Genomic DNA, 19,872 nt, shown 5'->3' with positions numbered 1-19,872 from the left:
CCCCCACTCTCCTTTCAGCCATTTGCCATGTTAACGTCTCTCTTTACTTATGTATCACGTGTCTCTCCTGTTGGCCAGCCACACTGTGTCTGAGGGAATCGCGGTGACAGTGCCCAGAGCAGGCTCCTTGTTTTGGTGGGAGGTGCTCAGTGCCGGGGGTGGGGGGAAGGGGAGAGAGAGGGAGAGAAGACAGGGCTCGGGGTCCCACTGTGATGGAGAACCTGGCATTCCGGATGCAGCAGCTTGTCTGGGGCGCTCCGCGTGGTCGGGGCAAGGGGCGGGGGCTTCCTCCAGCTGCTGTGCTTTCTCCGCACCCCCAGGCCCTCTGTGCAGCCCCCCACAGGGAGCAGGGCCAGAAGACCAGACAGTGCCATGGGCATCTGGGATTGCCATCTGAAGACGCAGAAAATTTGATATAAATGCAAATGCACGGAGAAATAGAATTTAGTTTTGAGGCAGAACAAATACCAGGATCAGCTTAGGCCTCCCACTCCAGGTCAGCTGCAGGGGGAGGCCTGGCCAGCAGGTCAGGGCGTCCCCCATTCCCTCCCCAGGCCTGAGTTTGCCGCTGCACAGTGAGGGCTGGGTCCCCCGGCTGCCTCTGGAGGTGACCTTGGCCAGCGCTGGTGGTGGCTGCACACCCCCCACCTGCATGGGGTTCTTTACTCAACTGCGTGTCGGAGCGGGCGGCTGAGGGGGGAGACCTTCCATTAATGCCTTTGGTTGAAAATGCCTTTCACCTTGCAGCCGGCAGTGGAGGTCTCCCACTTGCCAGGTGTGTGGTGTGACACCTGGGCCCCCTCGCCAGGTCTGGGCCCGGGTCGTGTCTGGGCAGTGCGAGCCCCTCTTCTCCGAGGCAGCTAAAACGCATGTTCCTTGCATGTCTGAAGAGGTCGGACCAAGTAGAGTCTAGTCCCGTCAGCCGGGGGCAGGCCCACCTCCTGGTCCACTGAGGTCTCCTGTGGCCGGGATGAGAAGGGGCTGCACTGTCCCACCCGCTGGGTATACTTATTTGAATTCACCAGCATCCTCGTAACTTCAGCCGCTGCTGGTGGCCCCGTTTAAACAAGTGCAGTGGGAGGCCAGGCAGCTGCAGGCGGGAACTGCTACCCACCCGGGGCTCTGAGTCACTTCTCGACAGGCCGCTTCGGGAGGAGGAAGCGTGCTCAGTGCGTGGGGGCGGGGGGGGGGTGTGTGCAGGTGGGAGGCCACTCGGAGGCGCTGACGTTCCGGCAGCTCTGCACGGTCTGCTGCACTTGGGCTTCCTCCAGAGCTGTGCTCGGAGCCCGTGTCTCAGAGATGGAGAGCAGTGGCACCTGTCCCACACTCTTTTCCTCCCCACCTGCAGGCCAGCCAGCTGGGTGTGTACCGGGCCTTTGTGGACAACTACGGAGTTGCCATGGAAACGGCCGAGAAGTGCTGTCAGGCCAACGCTCAGTTTGCAGAAATCTCCGAGGTATGCGTGACGCTGTTCAGACAGGTGCACCCTCCACCTCCCGCGGGTGGGCTGTGGGCTGGTCGTGACCTGGGAGAACAAGGCACACCAAACTTTTACATAGACTTCAGCTCTGTTTCTGGATGCCTGTGGGTTGGTACTGTCAGCCCCAGGCGGGGGACGCTGTTTTGAGCAGATGGAGCAGCCCGAGGCTCCCTGGGGACCTGGCTCAACTCTGTCCCCCCGACACACTGTCCCCCAACACACGCTTTCTTGCACCGCCTGTGCAGTTCAGGGTGTCTGTAGTCCTGCCCCATTAACAGGGGGTCTCAACACCTGAGTCCTGAGGCCAACTTTGCACTTCGTGCCTGGAGGGCTGGTGGGGAGGTGCCCATCTCTGCTCCTCTGTGGCCTGCAGTTGGCGCTGGGGGTATGGCTGGTATCGTGTGCTCTGTAGTCCCACCCTAGGGGGAGAGCTGCAGACTGGGCACCGCTCCGGCCCTGGGAGGACTGAACCCTTAAGCCCTGGAGTGTTAGCACCAGGGGCCTCCGAAGAGCCCCTTGGATGCAGAGGACAGGGTCCGTCCCTCTCTGCCCTTTCTTGCATCTGTGCATAGCAGCTGGGTGACACTTCCCTCCTCCTGGGCCTGTCCTCAGAAGCCTTCCCAGCCAAACAAGGATTCTGGGTAGAAAGACCTCTGAGTAAGAAATCAAGTTTAGGAAGAGAAAGGGAAACTAGAAGTAGGGGGAGGGTCCCTCACTGGGAGATGATCGTGCCCGACTGTCACCCCGGGCTCTTCTCCTGGAGATTTGTGCTGTTTTAGGATATATGCTGGGAGGCAGGCCTTGTGGGTCCTGGCACTGACGTCTCCCACAGTGATGACGTGTGCCTCGCCATCCCCCCCGTCCCCCACCCCGAGCCCGTGGGCGCCCTGCTCCCCACCTGGCACTGCGGTGATGGGCTGCGCACGTCCAGGGCTGCTGGCCGGCTCCACGCCCCCTCTGCAGCTGCCCCTTTTGCCTGGAGTGTTGGGTCTGTTCGTCTCTTTAGCTCATTAAACTAGCAACCCCACACCCCTAACAGCTGGAATGCGTGTGCAGAGTCCTGAGTGACCTTGACAAACTAGAGACCTAGTCCTTTAAGATCAGGCTACGGTTGAACGGGGCCAAGTTCATATCCACCTGACAGGTTTCTGCAGAGGAGGGAGGAAGCAATGTTAGGGCTCCACCAGGGGGTCGCGTGGTCCTGCCGACCATGCACAGGTGGGAACTGAGCCAAAGCCCACGCACAGGCAGCAGGACGGCGTTTGGGGCAGCCAGAAGCCAGCCCTCCATGAAGCTTGTACCATCGGCTGTGTCTACTGTGGTTCTCCCATGCACATTTCAAAAACGATCCAAAAAATCAGAGTCACATAGACAGTGAAATGACCCAAAGGGAAACAGGCAGCAGGCTGTATAGAGGTGTTGGGGGTGCACTCTGGGGGGGCCAGAGGTCGGCCATGGGCTCTGGACGTCCACTTCCAAGGACAGGCAGGGGTGGAGCAGTGGTCCTTCATGTCTCCCAGGACCAGGCCTAAGAAATGGGGGTGTGGCAGTGTCCGGTCAGACTGGAGGCCCCACCTGGGTTCCGTGAGCGTGAGCTCTCCAGATGGTAGATCACAGGAACCGTGTGAAAAGGGCTTCTAGAGTCAAGAGGTTTGGGAAGTGTGGGGTTAAACTGGATTATATGTTTCCTTGAGGCAGGCTTCCTGGAGCCAAGATGCTCAAGTTACCCACTAGCATCTCGCCTTACAGGGGCACTTGGCACCTCGCTGCTGCCTGAGCTCACGTGAGCGGCACCTGATTTTTGCAGAGTTGGGCTCTCACGCCTCCTGCCCTGCCCCTCACCCTCTGGGAGCTGCTCAGGTGGACGGATGGAGGAGTCACACTGAGGGTCGCTAAACTCACAGGAGAGGCACCAAGGGGGCATTAGGAGTTTGGCCCCTGTGTGTTTTTCAGTCCCAAGAGGTTTCCTGCAGCCTGTGAGGTGGGGGGAAGCCATCTCCAGGCCCCTTCCCGCCCCTGTGCTGTTTTTTTTGTTCAAAAGCCCAGTGCTGGGATTTACCACAGCTTCTTTCCAGAGACTATTTCAGGCACACAGGGACGTTTGATCCATATTTCTCTTGGTACCTTGGACCAAATCAGTGATGCCTTTGACGCAGTTGTGTTGAAACCTGACCTGCCCACTAGAAAGCTCTGCTCATTCCTGGAATCCAGCACCTTTGTTTCTTAGCAAGGACATTTGCGAAGTCAGGAGAGGCTGGGTGGAGGCACAGCCCTGCTGGCGGCCCACCCTGGCGGCTCCAGCCCAAGTGTTCCTCCAACCCAGCAGCCCCTGCATGCTGTTTAACTGCTCCGAGAACGCTGTTCCGCACATCCAGGAGGGGCACTGCAGGTTGCTTCCATTTGCAGGATCTTCTATTCCAGTTCTCAACCAGGGGCTGTTTTGTCCCCTGGAGACATTTAGCAGTGCCCGGAGACACTTTTGGTTGTCATGGTAGGAAGACGGGGTGCCAGTGCACCCACAGGACGATGTTCAACATCCCAGGTGCGCAGGACAGGCCCTCACAATAGACAGTTTCTGCTGTGATGGCAGCAGCGCTGAGGCCGAGAAGCCACCCCAGGTGAACCACGGCATCCAGGGTATGCTGTGGGCTCACACTGTGGCCCAGACATGTCCCTGAGGTTTTTCCACATCTAGGGTGCTCGGTGGTGAAATTTTGCTGAAAGTTCCTGAGCATGAACTGGCCACCACATCAGAGCTGCTTGGTTCGTCCCCTCTGAAAATTCACTTTTCTCTTTGCAGAACCTGAGAGCCAGAAGCAACAAGGATGCCAAGGACCAGATGACCAAGAACTCTTTGGAAAGTGAGTTCTCCGTGTCCCTTGGGAGTGGCTGCTGTCAGCAGACAGGGCGTTTGCTAGGACGGCAGGCGTGGCACCCAGCCAGGTCCCCCTTGGGCCCCTCTGCTGCTCCAGACTTGCAGTAGTGAGAGCGGGGCTGAGGAGGGAGCAGCGCTGGGCTGGGTGTGGAGGGACATGGTTGGGACCATATTGCCACCAATGAGGGCAACTGGGAAGAACGGTAGGAGTTACCAGATGCCCACAAAGCGGGCACTGCCAGCATTTAAGATGTCATCACACTGTCCCAATGGCCCTGCAGGAGGATTTTATCTTCCCTCCTTTCAGGTGATGGAACATTTAAAGTGGAAATTACCGTGTAGAACACAGGCCCTGAGTGGCTGGGCAGGGGTCAGGCACAAGTTGTCAGGCTCCCAGGCCTCATCCACCCCCCGCCTCGGGGCACAGACTTGGCTCAGGAGCTGGAAGGCACTTCTCTCTCACTTCTGGCTGTTAGGGTCTCAGGAACAGTCACGCTCACAGAGAACAGCAGACGTGGTCCAGTGCCCAGAGCTTCACCACGCTTTGAGCCGGCTTCCCCATAAAATGGGGGTAAAAGTGCATGCCCTGCACTAGTCATGGAAGTCACGGGCACACTTGCACCTGACATCTCAGAACACACCTGAGCGCCTGTGCTGTGATAGGCTGTGCCCACTGTGGAGAAGTGGGGGGGTTCCATGCTGCTGGCATCTGGGTGTGTGAAAACACCTGGAAAGCCAAGAGCCCTGTCTTAGTATCAGGCTTGGATCCAGTGTGCTGGTCTGCACCCGTTGCCCCCCGAACCCTCAGTGCCCCGTCCTCACCAGGGTGCTGGCCAGCTGCGTGACCCTAGGCAGGAAGGTCGTCAACACTGAGCCCTTTTAATGCTTGTTACTGAGTCAGCCCTGCAGCTTCCAGTTCTGGTCAGCAGCCCTGGGTCCTTCATGGTCACAGACTGAAAGCTCACAGCTGTGTCCCCAGCCTTCCAGCATGTTGGGTTCAACCTTGTCGCTGAGCAGAGGGGATATGGAGGTTGGCTCTGCAGTGAGGGTGGGCAGGCGGGCGGTCCCCTCTCCACGGCCAGCATCTCTCACTCTGCCTGTCTCTCCACAGCCCTTCTTTACAAGCCTGTGGACCGGGTGACGCGGAGCACACTGGTCCTGCATGTGAGTCCCTCAGCCTACGCCCTCCCAGGACAGCAGCCCCGCTGCCCTCGGGCCCCGGGCCTACTCGCCCTGCAGTTCTTGACTTCTGTCCTGGGGCTGACCCTGATGTCTGTCAGTTTTGCTCACCTCCCCCGCTTTTCTGCAACTCACCTTTATTGAGAATGCAGAAGTGAGGCATCTCGGCCATTGCTCCTGGGGGCGGCAGTGGGGGGCCACATTAGGCTCTCCAGGTGTTCCCAGTGCTATCACGTGGGCAGGAACAGGTTGAGAGCATCCCTTCCCACGTGGGCAGGAGCTCGCAGATAGAGAAGCTCCTGAGGTGGGGGTGGGGGTCTCAGCACGTGAGCTAAGGTGGACAGGTTGGGGCATGGGTGTGGGTGCATCCTGGGGCTGTGGTTGGACTACATCCTCCCAGCCGGGAGAAGGTGGGTGAGGGGGCCGCGTCCAGTGGGGCTGCCCCTGAAGGCAGTGGCGAGTCACAGCATTAAGGGAATGTCTTAATACTGAGAAAAAATTCTACTGCCCTATTCATTTGTATTTAGAGCAAGCCTTCTGTGGGCGTTTTTTTAAACTGTACAGCCAAGTTGCAGAAGTGTATGAAGTTTCCATTTCCTCTACTGTTTGCTCCCCAAAAAGGAGCCGCCACCACAGAGATCTTTATGCCGCCATATGTGACGTCTGCTTAACCACTCAGACGGCATTGTGCTGAGCATACCATCCCACACGTGGCTTTTTTCCCCTTAAAGTTATATCGTGACAGTTGTCCCATTCGGGCCCGGACGGCTCTGCCTCGTCTGTTCTTAAGCTGCGTGGTCTCCCGTCCGGTGTACGTTTCACATCTTACCTCCGACTGACGGTTCCTGGACGCAGGGAGAGGAGCTGAGAATTACCCTGTGGGAGGCTCCGGCAGGTGGCCCATCCGAGTCCCCGAGACCCTTATTCTGTCCCCTCTCTGTGATGAGCCCAGGCCTGGCAGAGGGGAGCTGGAGCTACTGGGAGCAGAGCGGGGAGGCTGGCCTGGGACCCCTGACCCCAGAGCCTCCCCCAAACTTGTTTCGTCTCCCTGGGTTCTCTTTGCTGTAAGACTGAGAGCTGAGAGGGTTTTGTTTCTCTGAAGCAGGGAGCCATCACCTTGCAGGGGAGGAAGAGTGGGAAGCTCGGGGGCTTTCTCCTGACCTTGCACAGATGGGTGGGCTAGGTCCGGTTCTGCCCCAGGCGACATGCGGCAGTGTCTGCAGACACTCCTGCTTGTCGCAAGCACAGATGAGGGGGCACCACTGGCGTCAAGTGGGCAGAGGCCAAGGAGCGTACCAACATCCCACCGTGCAGGGGACAGCCCCCACCAGAGTTGCCCCGCCAGGCACGCGGCTGGTGCCCAGGTGGAGAGCCCCTTTTGGCAGCAGGCAAACAGCCTAGGTTTGTGGGTCCCCATTTGGGCCCTGCTCACGGAATGGTCCTTGCACGAGCACTGCCCACACAGCCTCGGCCATCCTGAGAGACGGTGGCCCGGGTCACACCCAGCGCGTCTGCGGCTCTCATGGCAGTGGGTGCTGGGGCTGTGCTGAGTCGAGCCCTTCGCCCGATGCAGGACTTGCTGAAACACACTCCATCCAGCCACCCCGACTACCCTTTGCTGCAGGACGCCCTCCGAATCTCCCAGAACTTCCTGTCCAGCATCAACGAGGAGATCACACCCCGCCGGCAGTCCATGACCGTGAAGAAGGGGGAGGTGAGCGTGTGGATTCGGTTATGGGGGGACCCACTGTTTCACGGCAGCTCGACCCAACATGGAAATGCCTGGCCTTTGGGGCCCTGGACCCTGGCAGGGTGAGCGCAGGCCGGCATGCAGGGCGTCAAGGTAGGGTTGCAGGGGGCAGGGGCCTCACTTGACCACCTCTTTCCGTTGTGGCTAGTATGTCCCGGGCCCCTGGCTTTTCCCCACACCCTCGCCAATTCAGGGTCCCCAGCTGAGGAGCCGGGTAAGGAGGAGGGTGACATTTATCTGCCTGAGATCCATTCAGTTCCATAAAGTGTTTTAACAAAAACACTGTAACGGTATGTAAGGATTTTGAAGGGGAAGCAGTGAAGGGATGCGTGCTTTGTCTGATGGGAGTACAGCTGGAGGACGTGGCAGGCATCTTCCACCAGGAAGGCTCTCCTTCCTCTCCTCCGTCCCTGGCTGACAGCCCCTCCTGGTCTCCATCTCCATGCCCATTGCGGATGAGAGGGTGTGGAACAGAGGGTCTCAGACCCCACCCCTGCCGCGTCAGCCCCTTTCCGGGAGGGACCCAGCCTGGTGCCAGGCAGTGCACAGTGAGACGCAGAGGTGTGCAGTCAGGGAGCTGGCGTCCAGCATGGGCCTCCTGTGTTGGAGCGGCGCCAGGGCAAGGGGAGCCCTACGGCCAGCAACACACAAGCTGGCAGTGAGCCTAACTGTAGCTGCTGCTCAGAGCCACTTCCTCCTCTTCTAGTTCATGTGCAACATGCTCGGTGCCAAGGCTGCCCCAGATCCTCTGCAGGCTTAACAGAGAGCGAGCTTCATGGTTAAGTTCCCCTGGGGGTCCTGGCCCAGGAAGGGCCGACTTGGGGATCCCATCCCTGCATCGCCACATACTTGCCTGCCAGGCAGCCTGGCACCTGTGCTCTCCCACCCCGAGCCTGTTCCTTTCCGTTCTGGCAGAGTGGGAACACTGCACTGGGTGCCTGGCACTCAACAGGGCACGGTTTCCGGGCGGAGCCCCACCAGCAGCACAGGCAGCAGCCCTGGCTGTGTGCATTAGCTCCTGAGTCTCTGATTCGTGGGAGGCAGGAGTGTGTCCCCAGCCCCTCCCAGGGGCTCCCCACCCGGTTGTGTGATGGCTGGAACCTGAGGAGAGCTGGGGTTCAGAGCTGGGGTTCAGGTCTCCTTTCCTGGAGCAACAGTGGGGCCCGAGGTCCCCCCCCCCACTGTCCTGGTTTCGGGACACGGGAGGAGCAAAGCCTTGGCCTCCCTCATGAGCAGTTCACACAATCTCACTGGACGTGGACGTGAGATTTGCTTCTGCTGAGACTCCTGTCCCCACCAGGTTCATGCGGCTCAGTGTCCCCCGCTGGGACACCCGCTCTCTCTCTCTTGCTGACTGTCCTTTTACAGGAGCGCTGACCTCCTGGGAAGCCGCCGTGCAAGTCCTTTTCCCCTCAGCCTCTCGTGTGCTGCTGAGCATGCCGGGACCTCCCACTGCCAGTTAGGGTCCCAGGAGAAGTGCCTTCTTGCTGTTCCGATCATTGGCAGCAGCTGCCTTGGGGAACTGAGGAAGATCGGGTGTCTCCTGGCAGCTGGCAGCCAGGGCCTTGTCCCTACAAGGACGGGGTCGGGGCCCCAGGGCGTCTGAGCGGGAGGTGTGTAGGGACCAGTGCTTCATGCAGGCAGGAGTCTCTACCTGGGCCTCCCCACCCCTGCCAGCATCTGGCCCTGTTGGCCTATGATGTTTGCTCCTCCAGGGGTCACTGGAGTGCTTCAGCCATGAAAGGGGGAGGAGGGTCAATGGCCCTTAAAGGTCGTGAGTCTGACTTGCCCTCACTTTCCTTCAGAGCTCTCCATTCAGGGAGTAGATGGTGACTAGTCCAGCATGCAGGCAGGTGCCCCCACGCATGCCCCACAGCCATTCCAGAGGCAGACCACCCATCAATCAGGCAGTCCCAGCCAGCCGGCAATTGTAAGTCACTGCCCCTCAGACCGCCCTGTCCTGGGGTCCAGCAGAGTCCTGGGCCTCTCTCTCTCCTCCTACGGCTCCACCTGGGGCTGTTTGTTCTAGTGAGACTATTAGTCAAAGGAATAGTCTTGTGACCTCAGACCATCTTTAGAGCATATCTCTGGGTGCCTGAGGCTGAGCCCTGCTCTGGCCTATAACTCCAGGAGGATCTGATGGGCCAAGTCAATGCCAGTCCTGAGAGCCTGGGGACGGGGCTAGTGGGTGTGTCTGAGAGGGTCGTCTCCTGGGCAGGCATGGGCCTCCCCCCGGCCCTGGTCCTTGGAGGCTGACAGATGAGACCGGGCTGACAGGCATCCCTATAGGCCCCAGGCCAGATCAGGGGCCCAGGATGATGGAGGGGTGGTCAGGTGAAGGCCTCATGGTCCAGCAGCCTCTCCAGACCCCTCCTCAGAGGGCAGAGTGGCCCCTCACAGGGCCTCATACAGACCCACTATTGGACCTCTGCTCCCTGCCTCTTTGAGCCAGAAGGAGGCATCTGCCAGGGGTCAGGGTCCCAGGCTGTGTACCAGGTGCGACCACCAGCCTTGAGAGAGTGCCCCAGACCTGGGACATCCTCAGGCCTGGGGGACAGGGGTCTGGGAGGCTGTGGCTAGAGACAGTGTGGTGCCCAGCTCAGCCTTGACAGAGTGCCCCAGACCTGGGACGTCCTGGGGCCTGGGGGACAGGGGTCTGGGGGCTGTAACTAGAGACAGTGTGGTGCCCAGCCCCTCTGCAGGGCCTTGGCTCCCTTCGTGGGCTTGCCGGTGTTGTGGTTGGGGGCCCTGTTTTCCCTGGGCTGGGAGGGCTGTCTGCTGGGTATTTTCTATTTGAACCCACTGGAGTGGGCTGGAGTTCAGAAGCGAGCCTTCCCTAAGGCGAAGCTTGTGGTCAGAGAGGCCTACTATGCTCAGAGGACAGCCGATCGTCCGCCCCCCATCCTGTGCACCTCGCACGGCTCTCGGAGACGGGCCAGGATGCCATGGCTTTGGGGCTTCTCTTGGAAAGATGAGGGTTTGTGCCAGCGGGGATGCAAGGAGAAGGGCCCAGTGACTGAGTCCACCGGTGAGAGCCCCCCAGGGCTGAATTCTGAGCCCCAGATGCCCTGTGTCGTCAACGCAGAGGGGCGGGCGTACAGGCTGCCACCCGTGCTGAAGTGATGCAGTGGCCTCTGGAGGATGAAGGTGGTGCCTGGAGTGGGACTTTGGGTGAACATGAGAGCTGCAGGACCCTGCAGGAAGACGAGGAGGGCCTGCGGGGACCCCGTGCGGGGTGTTCCTGGACCTGCCATTTAGAGGGACGAGTCTACCTCTGAGCTGGATGTAGGGCGCCCTCTGCTGGCGATGGCCAGAAGCTCAGCCCCTTTGTGCAGAGAAAGGACTGCGGTCCTGGGGGCCCCCACCCCCACCCCCTTGAAGGTCCCTCAGTCTTGCCTCCTTGGCTGGAAGACTCAGTGTCGTGTCCCTGCCAAGGGAGCATCTGCCCCCTTGTTTCTCAAGGACCTCAGTCAGGACCTGCCCCACAGCACAGACCCCACAGTCTGGTTGCCCAGGTACCCAGCGCTGCATGGCCGTGTTTCCAGGTGCACAGGCTTCCCTGCTTCCTGTGGGTGTGGGTGCCGGGCATGCCATCCGCCCACAGCAGGCGGGGCGAGGACAGTGCCGATGACTCATGGCCTTGGCACGCAGGCACTCCTCCTGCCCTTCCACTTATGGTCTGGGAGGCACCGCGGCTCCCATGCAAATCACCCACCAGCCGTGCCAGGGGCTGGTCAGCTGCCATGAGCCCGGTTGCGGTTGCGTACAAGAGTGACGTGGGAGTGTTGGGGGGCCCGGCTCAGCTGCACTTGTTTCTGGGGGTCTCTTGCAGAGAGTGTGGGCGAGTTCAAGGGGGCACGAGCCCCCTGAGCAGAATCTCAGGCTGTGGGTGGCAGTGGAGCCAGGTGCTTGGACCTGCTGGGCCGATGGGGAGACGCTGGGGGTCTCTGCCCCTGTGGTGCACCTGCCTGACCCTCCTGACCCTACCCAGCCATCACAGTGAGGAGTGAGGAGCTGCCCTTTCTGGGGGGCCTTCCCGGAGGCTAGGCAGACGGTGCCTAATAAACACCTGGTCGCTCTTCTCTGGGCTGTGGGCTCCTCAGGGCAGAGACCGTGGAGTATGTCCGCTTGCTCCCTGTGCTGCTGCCTGGGGCGGGTGGTGGAGCTCCCTGAGGCCCAGGCTTCTCATCTGGAAAATGGGCACGAGGACCTGCCCACAGGGTGTGGTGGGGGTCTCACCTAATGCTGAGGCCGTGGGTGCACACAGCACACCTGTGACGTGTGTGGGGCCACCTCTCATCTGCGTCTTCAGCACGGCACAGCAGCCACTGGATGAGGTGGTGGGCGCTGTGGGCTGGATTACCAGCTAGCCTCCATGTGCCCTGGAGCTGTGTGAGCCAGCAGGGCCGCCCCTCGTCTTCAGGTGAAGCATCTGGGGACAGAGAGGCTCAGGGCTTGCTCCGGGCTGGTGCCTCATCCTCCAGCTTGTTCCAGGCCACCTTGGGATTAGGCTGCAGGTGTCCAGGCGGGCATCAGAGTTAGTGTAACCCCAGTGTGGGCCTCCTACTGCCCCGAGATCCAGGCCCAGTCCTTAGTGTGACCACCAGGGCTACCCCCTCCTGGGGTTCCCTGGCCCACCTCCTCCCCAGTCATCAGTCTGCTTGGTCTGTGCCCAGAGCACCAAGCTCTTCTCCCTGTGCCTGGTGGTCCCTGTACAGGAACGTCCACCCTTCACTTGGCTTGCCTCTTGCCCATCCTGGGTCTCTAGTTGCTGCCCGGGGGAGGCACGGGCCGCTCTGCTCAGAGTGGTTCCCCGGTCACCATCCTCAGACGGTCACCTTGGCTGGAACGTGCCCTCCCAGCCTCCAGGCCAATGGCCTTTACCCTATCTGCTCCCCCCCCCCTGCATGCCGTGTGCCCAGGGAGGCTCAGAAACGTTGTTGAACAAAGAAAAAGGCGTGTTGTGTGCGTGTGTGCGGGCAGATGAGATGGGGGACACGGGAGAGGGGGTGTGGGGGGTGGAGGTGGGGGCAGCGGAGGCCCTGGCCACCCGCTGCCCTGACCGCCCTCGCCCACCCCCACCGCAGCACCGGCAGCTGCTGAAGGACAGCTTCATGGTGGAGCTGGTGGAGGGCGCCCGCAAGCTGCGCCACGTCTTCCTGTTCACCGACCTGCTCCTGTGCACCAAGCTCAAGAAGCAGAGCGGAGGGTGAGTGAGGGGCCTGGGGGCTCTTGGTGGTTTCTCTGCTGAGAAAACCTGATGCTTTTTCCACTGTGCCAGGAGAGGCCATAGCCCGGTGGCCAGGCTGTCTACTTAAGCTCCATTCTGTTTCCAGCTGGATGCTGGATGTGATGCCAGGCTCAGGGTCAAAGGTCATCATTAACACTCTGGAGAAGGTCAGTCAGGTTGGGTGACCGGGCTGTTGACTCTAACAGCGAAAGAGGAACCTAACTATGATTTCCGGTGCCACAGGGGGCTGTCAGGTCATGAGCCGTCAGGGGAGTGGTGGCAGGTCAGGGGGCTGCAAGGTCTGGTGCGGGTGGGGAATGGAGGGTAGCTGCCCTCCCCTGCCGTCGGCAGGCATCACTAGATGCGCTCTGTCTCCCCAAGACCCGGGTGGCTTATAAGTCATTCTCAGCATTGGCCTGCAGACCCCACCCAGCCCCTCCAGGGATCAGACCACCCAGGTTGCAGGGGCTGGAACTGAGGAAGGGTCATGTGGGGAAGGACCAGAACTGGGCTCTTCACCCCGTTCTGCTGTGCTGCCTGGATTTATCGGGAGAGAGCCTTGGTTTCCCCATCTGTCGAGGGAGGGGTTACACCGGGTGGATTGGTGCCTCGATGCTGTCCCACATCAGGGCTGAGCCACCACTGCCAGCACAGGGTAGGGTGGGTGAGGGCTTGTCAGACCCCCGGGACCTGGGTCACACGTGCACAGTGCCCCTTCCCAAGGGTCACCAAGGCTGGGTCACCAGTGTCTGCCTGTGGCCTCATCCCAGCCTGTCCTGGGGTCAGGCAGGGTTTGAAGTTTGGGTAAACTGCCTGGGTGTGAACTTAAGTGTTCCCGGACTTGAAAGCAGTGACTTAGCAAAGGTGGTCAGCCTGTTAATGCGTCTCTTCCCCCACTCAGCAAAACCCAGCAGTACGACTGCAAGTGGTACATCCCGCTCACGGATCTCAGCTTCCAGACGGTGGACGAGTCGGAGGCTGCGCCCAACATCCCCCTGGTGCTGGACGAGGAGCTGGATGCCATGAAGATGAAGATTTCCCAGATCAAGAGTGACATCCAGAGAGAGAAGGTGGGCAGCTGGGGGAGCTGGACTGGGAGCTCAACAGGGCAGCAGCCTCTCACGCTGGCCCGTGGGCAAGTTCTGCTGGGTGTCTGACCCCACTCTGGTCTCTGGGACCTGCGGGGACCTCTGTGAGTCCTCGGAGTGCCTGGCCTCCCCATCCGGCTTGGGGCCATCTGGGATGTGAGGTGGAGGGGGTTCCCCGTTGTCCCTCTTAGAACTACCCTGATGGGGAGTGAGTCCCAGGTTGGGGGGTGCGGCCCCCCAGGATTCTGGCCGCCCCCTACAGGCCCCTGGTTGTTTCTGGAGAAGAGCAGGGTTCTGTAGGAACAATGAGGACAAGCCCCTTGCCTGTAGGGTCAGCCCAGGCTAGAGTGGGAGCCATGCGGTGCCCATAGATGAGGTGTGTGCAGCAGGACAGGAGTCCTCCAGTGCTCCCACCCCTGCCCAGCCTGCTGCGCCATACACCTGGCCAGGTAGGAAAGCGTGGGAGCCCTGGGACCAGCGTGAACTCTAGGTAGTGAACTCTAGGTTATTCACTTGTCTAGATGGGCCCGGGGCTCCCATGGCCGTGTCCTGGGGCAGAAGGGAGCCAGGGCTGCCTCTCTGGGGCTGTTGAGCCCGGTACCACCCCTCACCCATCCATGCTGTGCTCTTCGCCTAGTGACAGGCGGTACAGCCTCCCTTGGGGATGGAGGGCTTCAGGAGGGAGGCACACGGGCAGGGAGGGTTTTCCCAGCCAGGTCCTGTGATGCGTCTGGCCTGCCGTCGGGACCCTGGCAATCTGGGAGCGGGGATGGGGAGCGGTTAATGCTGAAATGAGGTCAGATCCTGGAACAGGGAGGGGCCCTGGTTGTCACCACAGGCCCCTGGACATTGTCCAAGTTTGGAGAGAGTGAGAGAGAAGCCATTTGTGAAGATCTCATTTCTCTGTCCTCAGGAGAGGAAGGACTTAACTGCTAAGTTACCTAAGGAGGGTGGACTGAGCACATCCGGCAGCCTGTGCGGCCAAGCGGGAATGGGTGGCGCTGGGCCCCGGGTGGAATCGTGACCCCGTCCTCTCCCTGCAGAGAGCGAACAAGGGCAGCAAGGCCATTGAGAGGCTGAGGAAGAAGCTCTCGGAGCAGGAGTCCATGCTTCTGCTCATGTCGCCGAGCATGGCCTTCAGGGTGCACAGCCGCAACGGCAAGGTGAGCCCCAGGCCCTGGCCCCGCCCCGCCGGCCCTGGCCCCGCCCCGCCGGCCCCACCGGCCCCGCCCCCGCCAGCCCCGCCCCTGCCGGCCATGCCACACCCCGCTGGCCACGCCCCCATGCGGTTGTGATCATGTTTCCCAGCCAAGAGGCTCGCCCAGCGTGGCATACAGGCCCACAGGTCCCTCTGTCTGGGGCTTTGGGCTGGATCCCCCACAACTGGGAGGTGGTGGGGTCTCCAGGAAGTCTCAGTAGGGCCGGGGGCTTGCAGGTTTGTGCAGACCTTGGCGCAGGGATGCTATGGGGCACCTCGTGGGCTGGAGAGGCACCCTCTCTGCTGGGCGGCTCCTGCTGCTGTCTGTCTGAAGCGGGACCTTTCCCTCCATGGGCATCACACGTCTGTCAGGGAGCAGCCGGAACAGGCTGACTGTGGGCTCTGCAGGGACCTTGTCTCTGCGTCACGGCCCAGGCTTGTGGGTTGGACGCAGGTGGTGAGGGCAAGCTCCGCCCTCCCCTCTGCAGGTCCCACCTGGTGACCCCCCGTGGCCCTGAGCTGTGACACGTCTCGACCTGACCCAGACGTGGCAAGACAGGCGGACGTGCAGGAAGGGGCCCCCAGCTCCCGCCGGCCTGCCGTGGGGCGGTGCGCGTGCCTCTGACAGGAGCACTGCAGCTCCATGGGGGGACCAGGAGTGCACCCTGGACCTACTGGGCACCCACTTAGCAGGGGTGGAGATAATGGGGTGTGCTCTCCCCGCCAGAGTTACACGTTCCTGATCTCATCCGACTATGAGCGTGCCGAGTGGCGGGAGAACATCCGGGAGCAGCAGAAGAAATGTGAGTGGCCTGTGCTCCGGGGACGCTGGCTGGGGAGCGTCAGGGCTGGGCGGTCGCCACCTGTGGTCGCAAACCTTGTTTTCCCCAAGGGACTGGGCAGCGGAACTCATCCAAGTGAGATGTACGCTGTGGCGCTCTCATATAGGGAATAACTGGGGAGGGCGCTGTCCTGATGGGGCCCCTGCCCTCTTTGCACCCCACACCTGCCCTCTGACCTTCCTATTGAACCCCTCCCACTCCCCCAGCCTTCCTTGAATTCCCTGCCTGTCTCCTGGACCTCCCTACCCTCATCCCTGCCTGCCCCCAGGGCCCCCCCCAAGCCCCCTCTCCCTCCCTGCTGAGGCTGCTATGCACGTGGCCCACACCTTGCCTGCCCCCCAGGCCTGCCACACCCCCCGTAGAGGCTGATGCTGTAGGACCCTTTGCCGAGCCCACCTGGGCAGCCGCACTGGGCTGGCCCCATTCACCTGTGCTGACCACCATCAGGACAGGGGCTCACTCCCCTCTAGATGCCCCATCTCCAGGTGCTTCCCTCTGTTAGCAGTTCTTTCCTGCTGCTCAGCTCAGAGCTGCCCCATCCTGCCTGTCAGTCTTCAGGGTGGGACGGCAGACCCTACCCCATGTCCTGGGGCCGCTGCTGCCTGGTTGCCTCTTCCACCCCCAGCCACGTGGTTTGGGATTCCTGAGTCATCCTTGCTAAGAGGGTCCTGCGTGCACCCTGTGTGCCGGGGGAGCCAGGCTGAGCACCATATCCCGGGTGGGCTGGGGCTCCACACACCCCTGCCCTGTCCTGGACTCCTGTCCTCTCAGGCTCGTCACTCATACCTGTGCTGAGCCCCCACTGTCGCTGCATCCAGGGATGGGGCCCTCCCGGTAACTCTGATGGCTGGTGCCTGGGGCCCGGCCAGTGTTCCTGTCCCAGGTGTCCTGTTATAACCAGGTTATAACCATTTATAGCATCTGATCTCTGCTCAGAAATAAGCCTCTTTCCCCACCTGGTGGAGAGATGGGGCTGCATCAGGGAAGCAAAGGACAGAGCTGTGCTGGGTGTCTGTCTGGGGAGACCCCACAGGAAGGTGCTCCGGGTCACCCCGACAACCGCCTTGTGGCCATGCCGAGGTGGCAGGCGACACCTGTGTTTGTGAACGTTGTGCAGAGATTCCTCCCGCCCTCTTGAGTCTACCCTGGGCCCTCCAGGGCCCCACCTCACCTGCCACTTCCCAGCCCTTCCCTGGGAGCAGATGGTCCCTCTTGAGCCATCACGGCCCCTGCGGGCCTCCTCGCAGGGGTGTGCTGAGGGCCCAATAGGGGGGTGAGAACGCATCTTGGGGGGCCTGAGAGCAGGGCAGACTCATTGGTTGGTGCACCATGTCCCCTCTCTCAGGTTTCAAGAGCTTCTCCCTGACTTCCGTGGAGCTCCAGATGCTGACCAACTCGTGCGTCAAACTCCAGACCGTCCACAGCATCCCGCTGACCATCAACAAAGAAGGTGGGCCATCCTCCCAAGGCCGCCGTCCCTTCCTGCTGACAGTGCTGTCCTGGGTCCAGGGGTCTCCATTCCCAGGGATGTGTGTGCTACTGAGGGCCTGTCGGCCTCTCCCAGGAGTGGGCGGGAGGGGATAGGAGCAGTTGCTCCCAGGCAGCCACTACTGGGTGGCTAAGAAGACCAGTGACTTCTGTCCCAAGTCCTGAGTAGCTCCTCAGACCCTCTGTGCTCTGGATCTGGCCCCCATCCCCCGACCCACCCCTCAGCCAGGTACCCCCCCAACCCATGGTGGTTCTGCATCTTGAGTTCACTCTTAATGCACACTCAGGTACACACAGTCACACACGGGGGTGTGCCTTGCACACACACGCACACCCCCATCCATGTGGCATGCTCCCCAACCCCTCTCCTGTCCTGAGAACCTGTCACATCTCATCTTGGTCCCTACCAGATCCTCAGGTCCCTGGACAGAGGCCACTGTGTGTATTTCTGCTGTGACATTGCCTTGTCCCCTGCTAAGCAAATGACAGTCATGTGGTGCTCCCTTGAGGGTCACCTTGAAGAAGAGCCTGTCACCTGCCTGCCTCTCCCAAGAGGACAGACACTTACCTCTCTGGTCTCTTGCACAGACGATGAATCTCCTGGGCTCTATGGGTTCCTGAATGTCATCGTCCACTCTGCCACCGGCTTTAAGCAGAGTTCAAGTAAGTGGCTGATTTGGGGAGGAAGGCGGCAGTGCACCAAGCCAGAGGGTGTGGGGACTAGGGAAGCAGTTGACCTCTGGGATATGCGGTGCTGGCCAACGCCCACTGAGTGTGGAGTTGCTTCCCGGAGTGGACACTGCCCTTGCGGGCGGTGCCGGGCTCAGATACTGCGAGCTGGTGAGCTGCCCCCTGCAGGCGAGTTGTGTGATTGCAGGGGCAGGAATTTGCTGCAGATAGAAAATGCAGCCCAGGTTCCCAGGAAGCCAGCGGGGTCGTGGGCCGGCACCCTGCCCCTGGTCACGGGGGAGATTCGGCAGCTCTGACGAGTCAGAGGGATACCCCTGGGGCAGCCTCTCCCAGCCACTCGAGCTATCAGAGCAGGGAGGTCTGGTTGCATCTCAGTCCAGGTGTAGCTCACACTCACCTAGCACCTGGCACCAAGCTCCCTGGGTCCCTCAGAGGACACAGGGCAGACGTCGTTCTAATGATCTTTCCACTGTTGTTGCAAAACCAAACAAGAAATCCCTGAGGAGCCACAGAACAGAAGATGTTTGCAGACCATGTATAAACGATCAGGGACTTGTATCCAGAACAGAACTCTTAAAATTCAATGCTAAAGAGACAACCCAATTTTTAAAAACGATCAAAAGATTTGGATAGACAGAAAAAGCAGATTTCTAGAAATAGCTCTGTGGCTGAATGGAAAGTAACCTCACGTAGGCACGTGAGGTCTCTTAGGGACTATGGGAATGTGCTGAAATTGGACAGTGGTCATGACTGCACAACTCCATGCACTTACCAAAAAGCATCGAATTGGACACTTTCTGAAATGGGTAGACTTGAAGGTATATAAATCGTAACTCAGTAAAGCCGTTTTAAGAAAAAGAACAGAAGATACTTGCTAGTGAATAAATTGTCTCTCTAACTAGATTTGAGCGGGAATAAGTCTGGTTACAAATACATTTTCATTTTACCCTGTTCTACCTGTATTAATCCACTGATGACTAGAAAGATTAGAATTTCCCCATCACTAATAGAGTCATTAGTCTTCTCTGTATTGAGCCTTTTTAAATTACTTGGTTGCTTCAGATACTTGTAAAAGTACATTTCATAAAACAATGGTGAGTATGATGATTTTTAAATTACATCAACTGACGCACAGAATTTAGCAGGAAGATTTTCCATACAAATACCTTGTATTTCGATTACTAAAAACGAGAAAGACTGTGATCGTTGTGTAAGAGTCTTTTCAAAGGTTCCTTCCTATGATAGCAGCATTTTGTAAGTAGTTTCTGCAAGTTTTTTATGGCTGTTTGCTTGGTTTTTGGTTTTTTGAAACCTAAACAAGGCACAGGGCATTGTTTATATTAAGAAATACTTTTCTTTCAGTTTCTAAAGAAATAAGTCACAGGGATGTAATGTATAGCACAGGGAAGAGGGTCAATAATATTATAATGTAATACTTTGCAACATATATATTGTATACAGTGGATGTTGTATAAAATATTACATAATATTATGTAATATATAATGCAATAACTTTGTATGGTGAGAGAGGTAACTAGACTTATGGTGATCATTTTAGAATGTACAAAAATGTTGAATGGCTATGTTACACACCTGAAACTAATATAGTATTGTAAGTCAATTATACTTCAATTTAAAAACGATTTGGGTAGACACTTCACCAAAGAAATACAGATAGCTAATAAGCACATGAAAAGATGCTCAGCATTGCAGGGAAATGTGCATTAAAACCACAGTGAGGGACCACTTCCTGCCCCCTTGGACAGGGACCATCAAAAAGATGCGCTGGGGGGAAGGCTGGCAGGACGTGGAGGGATGGAACCCTCAGTCAGCTCCGTGGCTTCTTAAAAAGTTACACATACCCCTACCATAGGACCCCGCAACCCCACTCTGAAGTATTTACTCCAGAGAAATGGAAGCCCAAGTCCAGGTAAAGACTTGGGCATGAATGATAAACAAAACATGGTCCGTGCATGCCGTGGACCATCACCCAGCAGTCCTACGACTGACATTGGCCACACCGGGGATCAACCTAGAAAACAGTTATGCTGA

General features: G+C 59.1%; 1 protein-coding gene across 1 annotated transcript in view; it reads left to right on the top strand.

Annotated features, from left to right (window-relative positions):
• The window catches only part of BCR (BCR activator of RhoGEF and GTPase), an 88,301-nt gene that overhangs the window by 51,155 nt on the left and 17,274 nt on the right, over positions 1–19,872 (top strand). The window contains exons 5-14 of the mRNA XM_031442309.2: positions 1,349–1,456; positions 4,281–4,341; positions 5,467–5,519; positions 7,108–7,248; positions 12,372–12,493; positions 13,416–13,584; positions 14,646–14,765; positions 15,528–15,603; positions 16,988–17,092; positions 17,719–17,793. Coding sequence (XP_031298169.2) covers positions 1,349–1,456; positions 4,281–4,341; positions 5,467–5,519; positions 7,108–7,248; positions 12,372–12,493; positions 13,416–13,584; positions 14,646–14,765; positions 15,528–15,603; positions 16,988–17,092; positions 17,719–17,793 — 1,030 coding nt within the window. The remainder of the gene's footprint in view (positions 1–1,348; positions 1,457–4,280; positions 4,342–5,466; positions 5,520–7,107; positions 7,249–12,371; positions 12,494–13,415; positions 13,585–14,645; positions 14,766–15,527; positions 15,604–16,987; positions 17,093–17,718; positions 17,794–19,872) is intronic.

Source organism: Camelus dromedarius, chromosome 31, assembly GCF_036321535.1.
Source record: "Camelus dromedarius isolate mCamDro1 chromosome 31, mCamDro1.pat, whole genome shotgun sequence".
Lineage (NCBI taxonomy): Eukaryota > Metazoa > Chordata > Mammalia > Artiodactyla > Camelidae > Camelus > Camelus dromedarius.
This window is presented reverse-complemented; position numbering and strand designations above follow the sequence as displayed.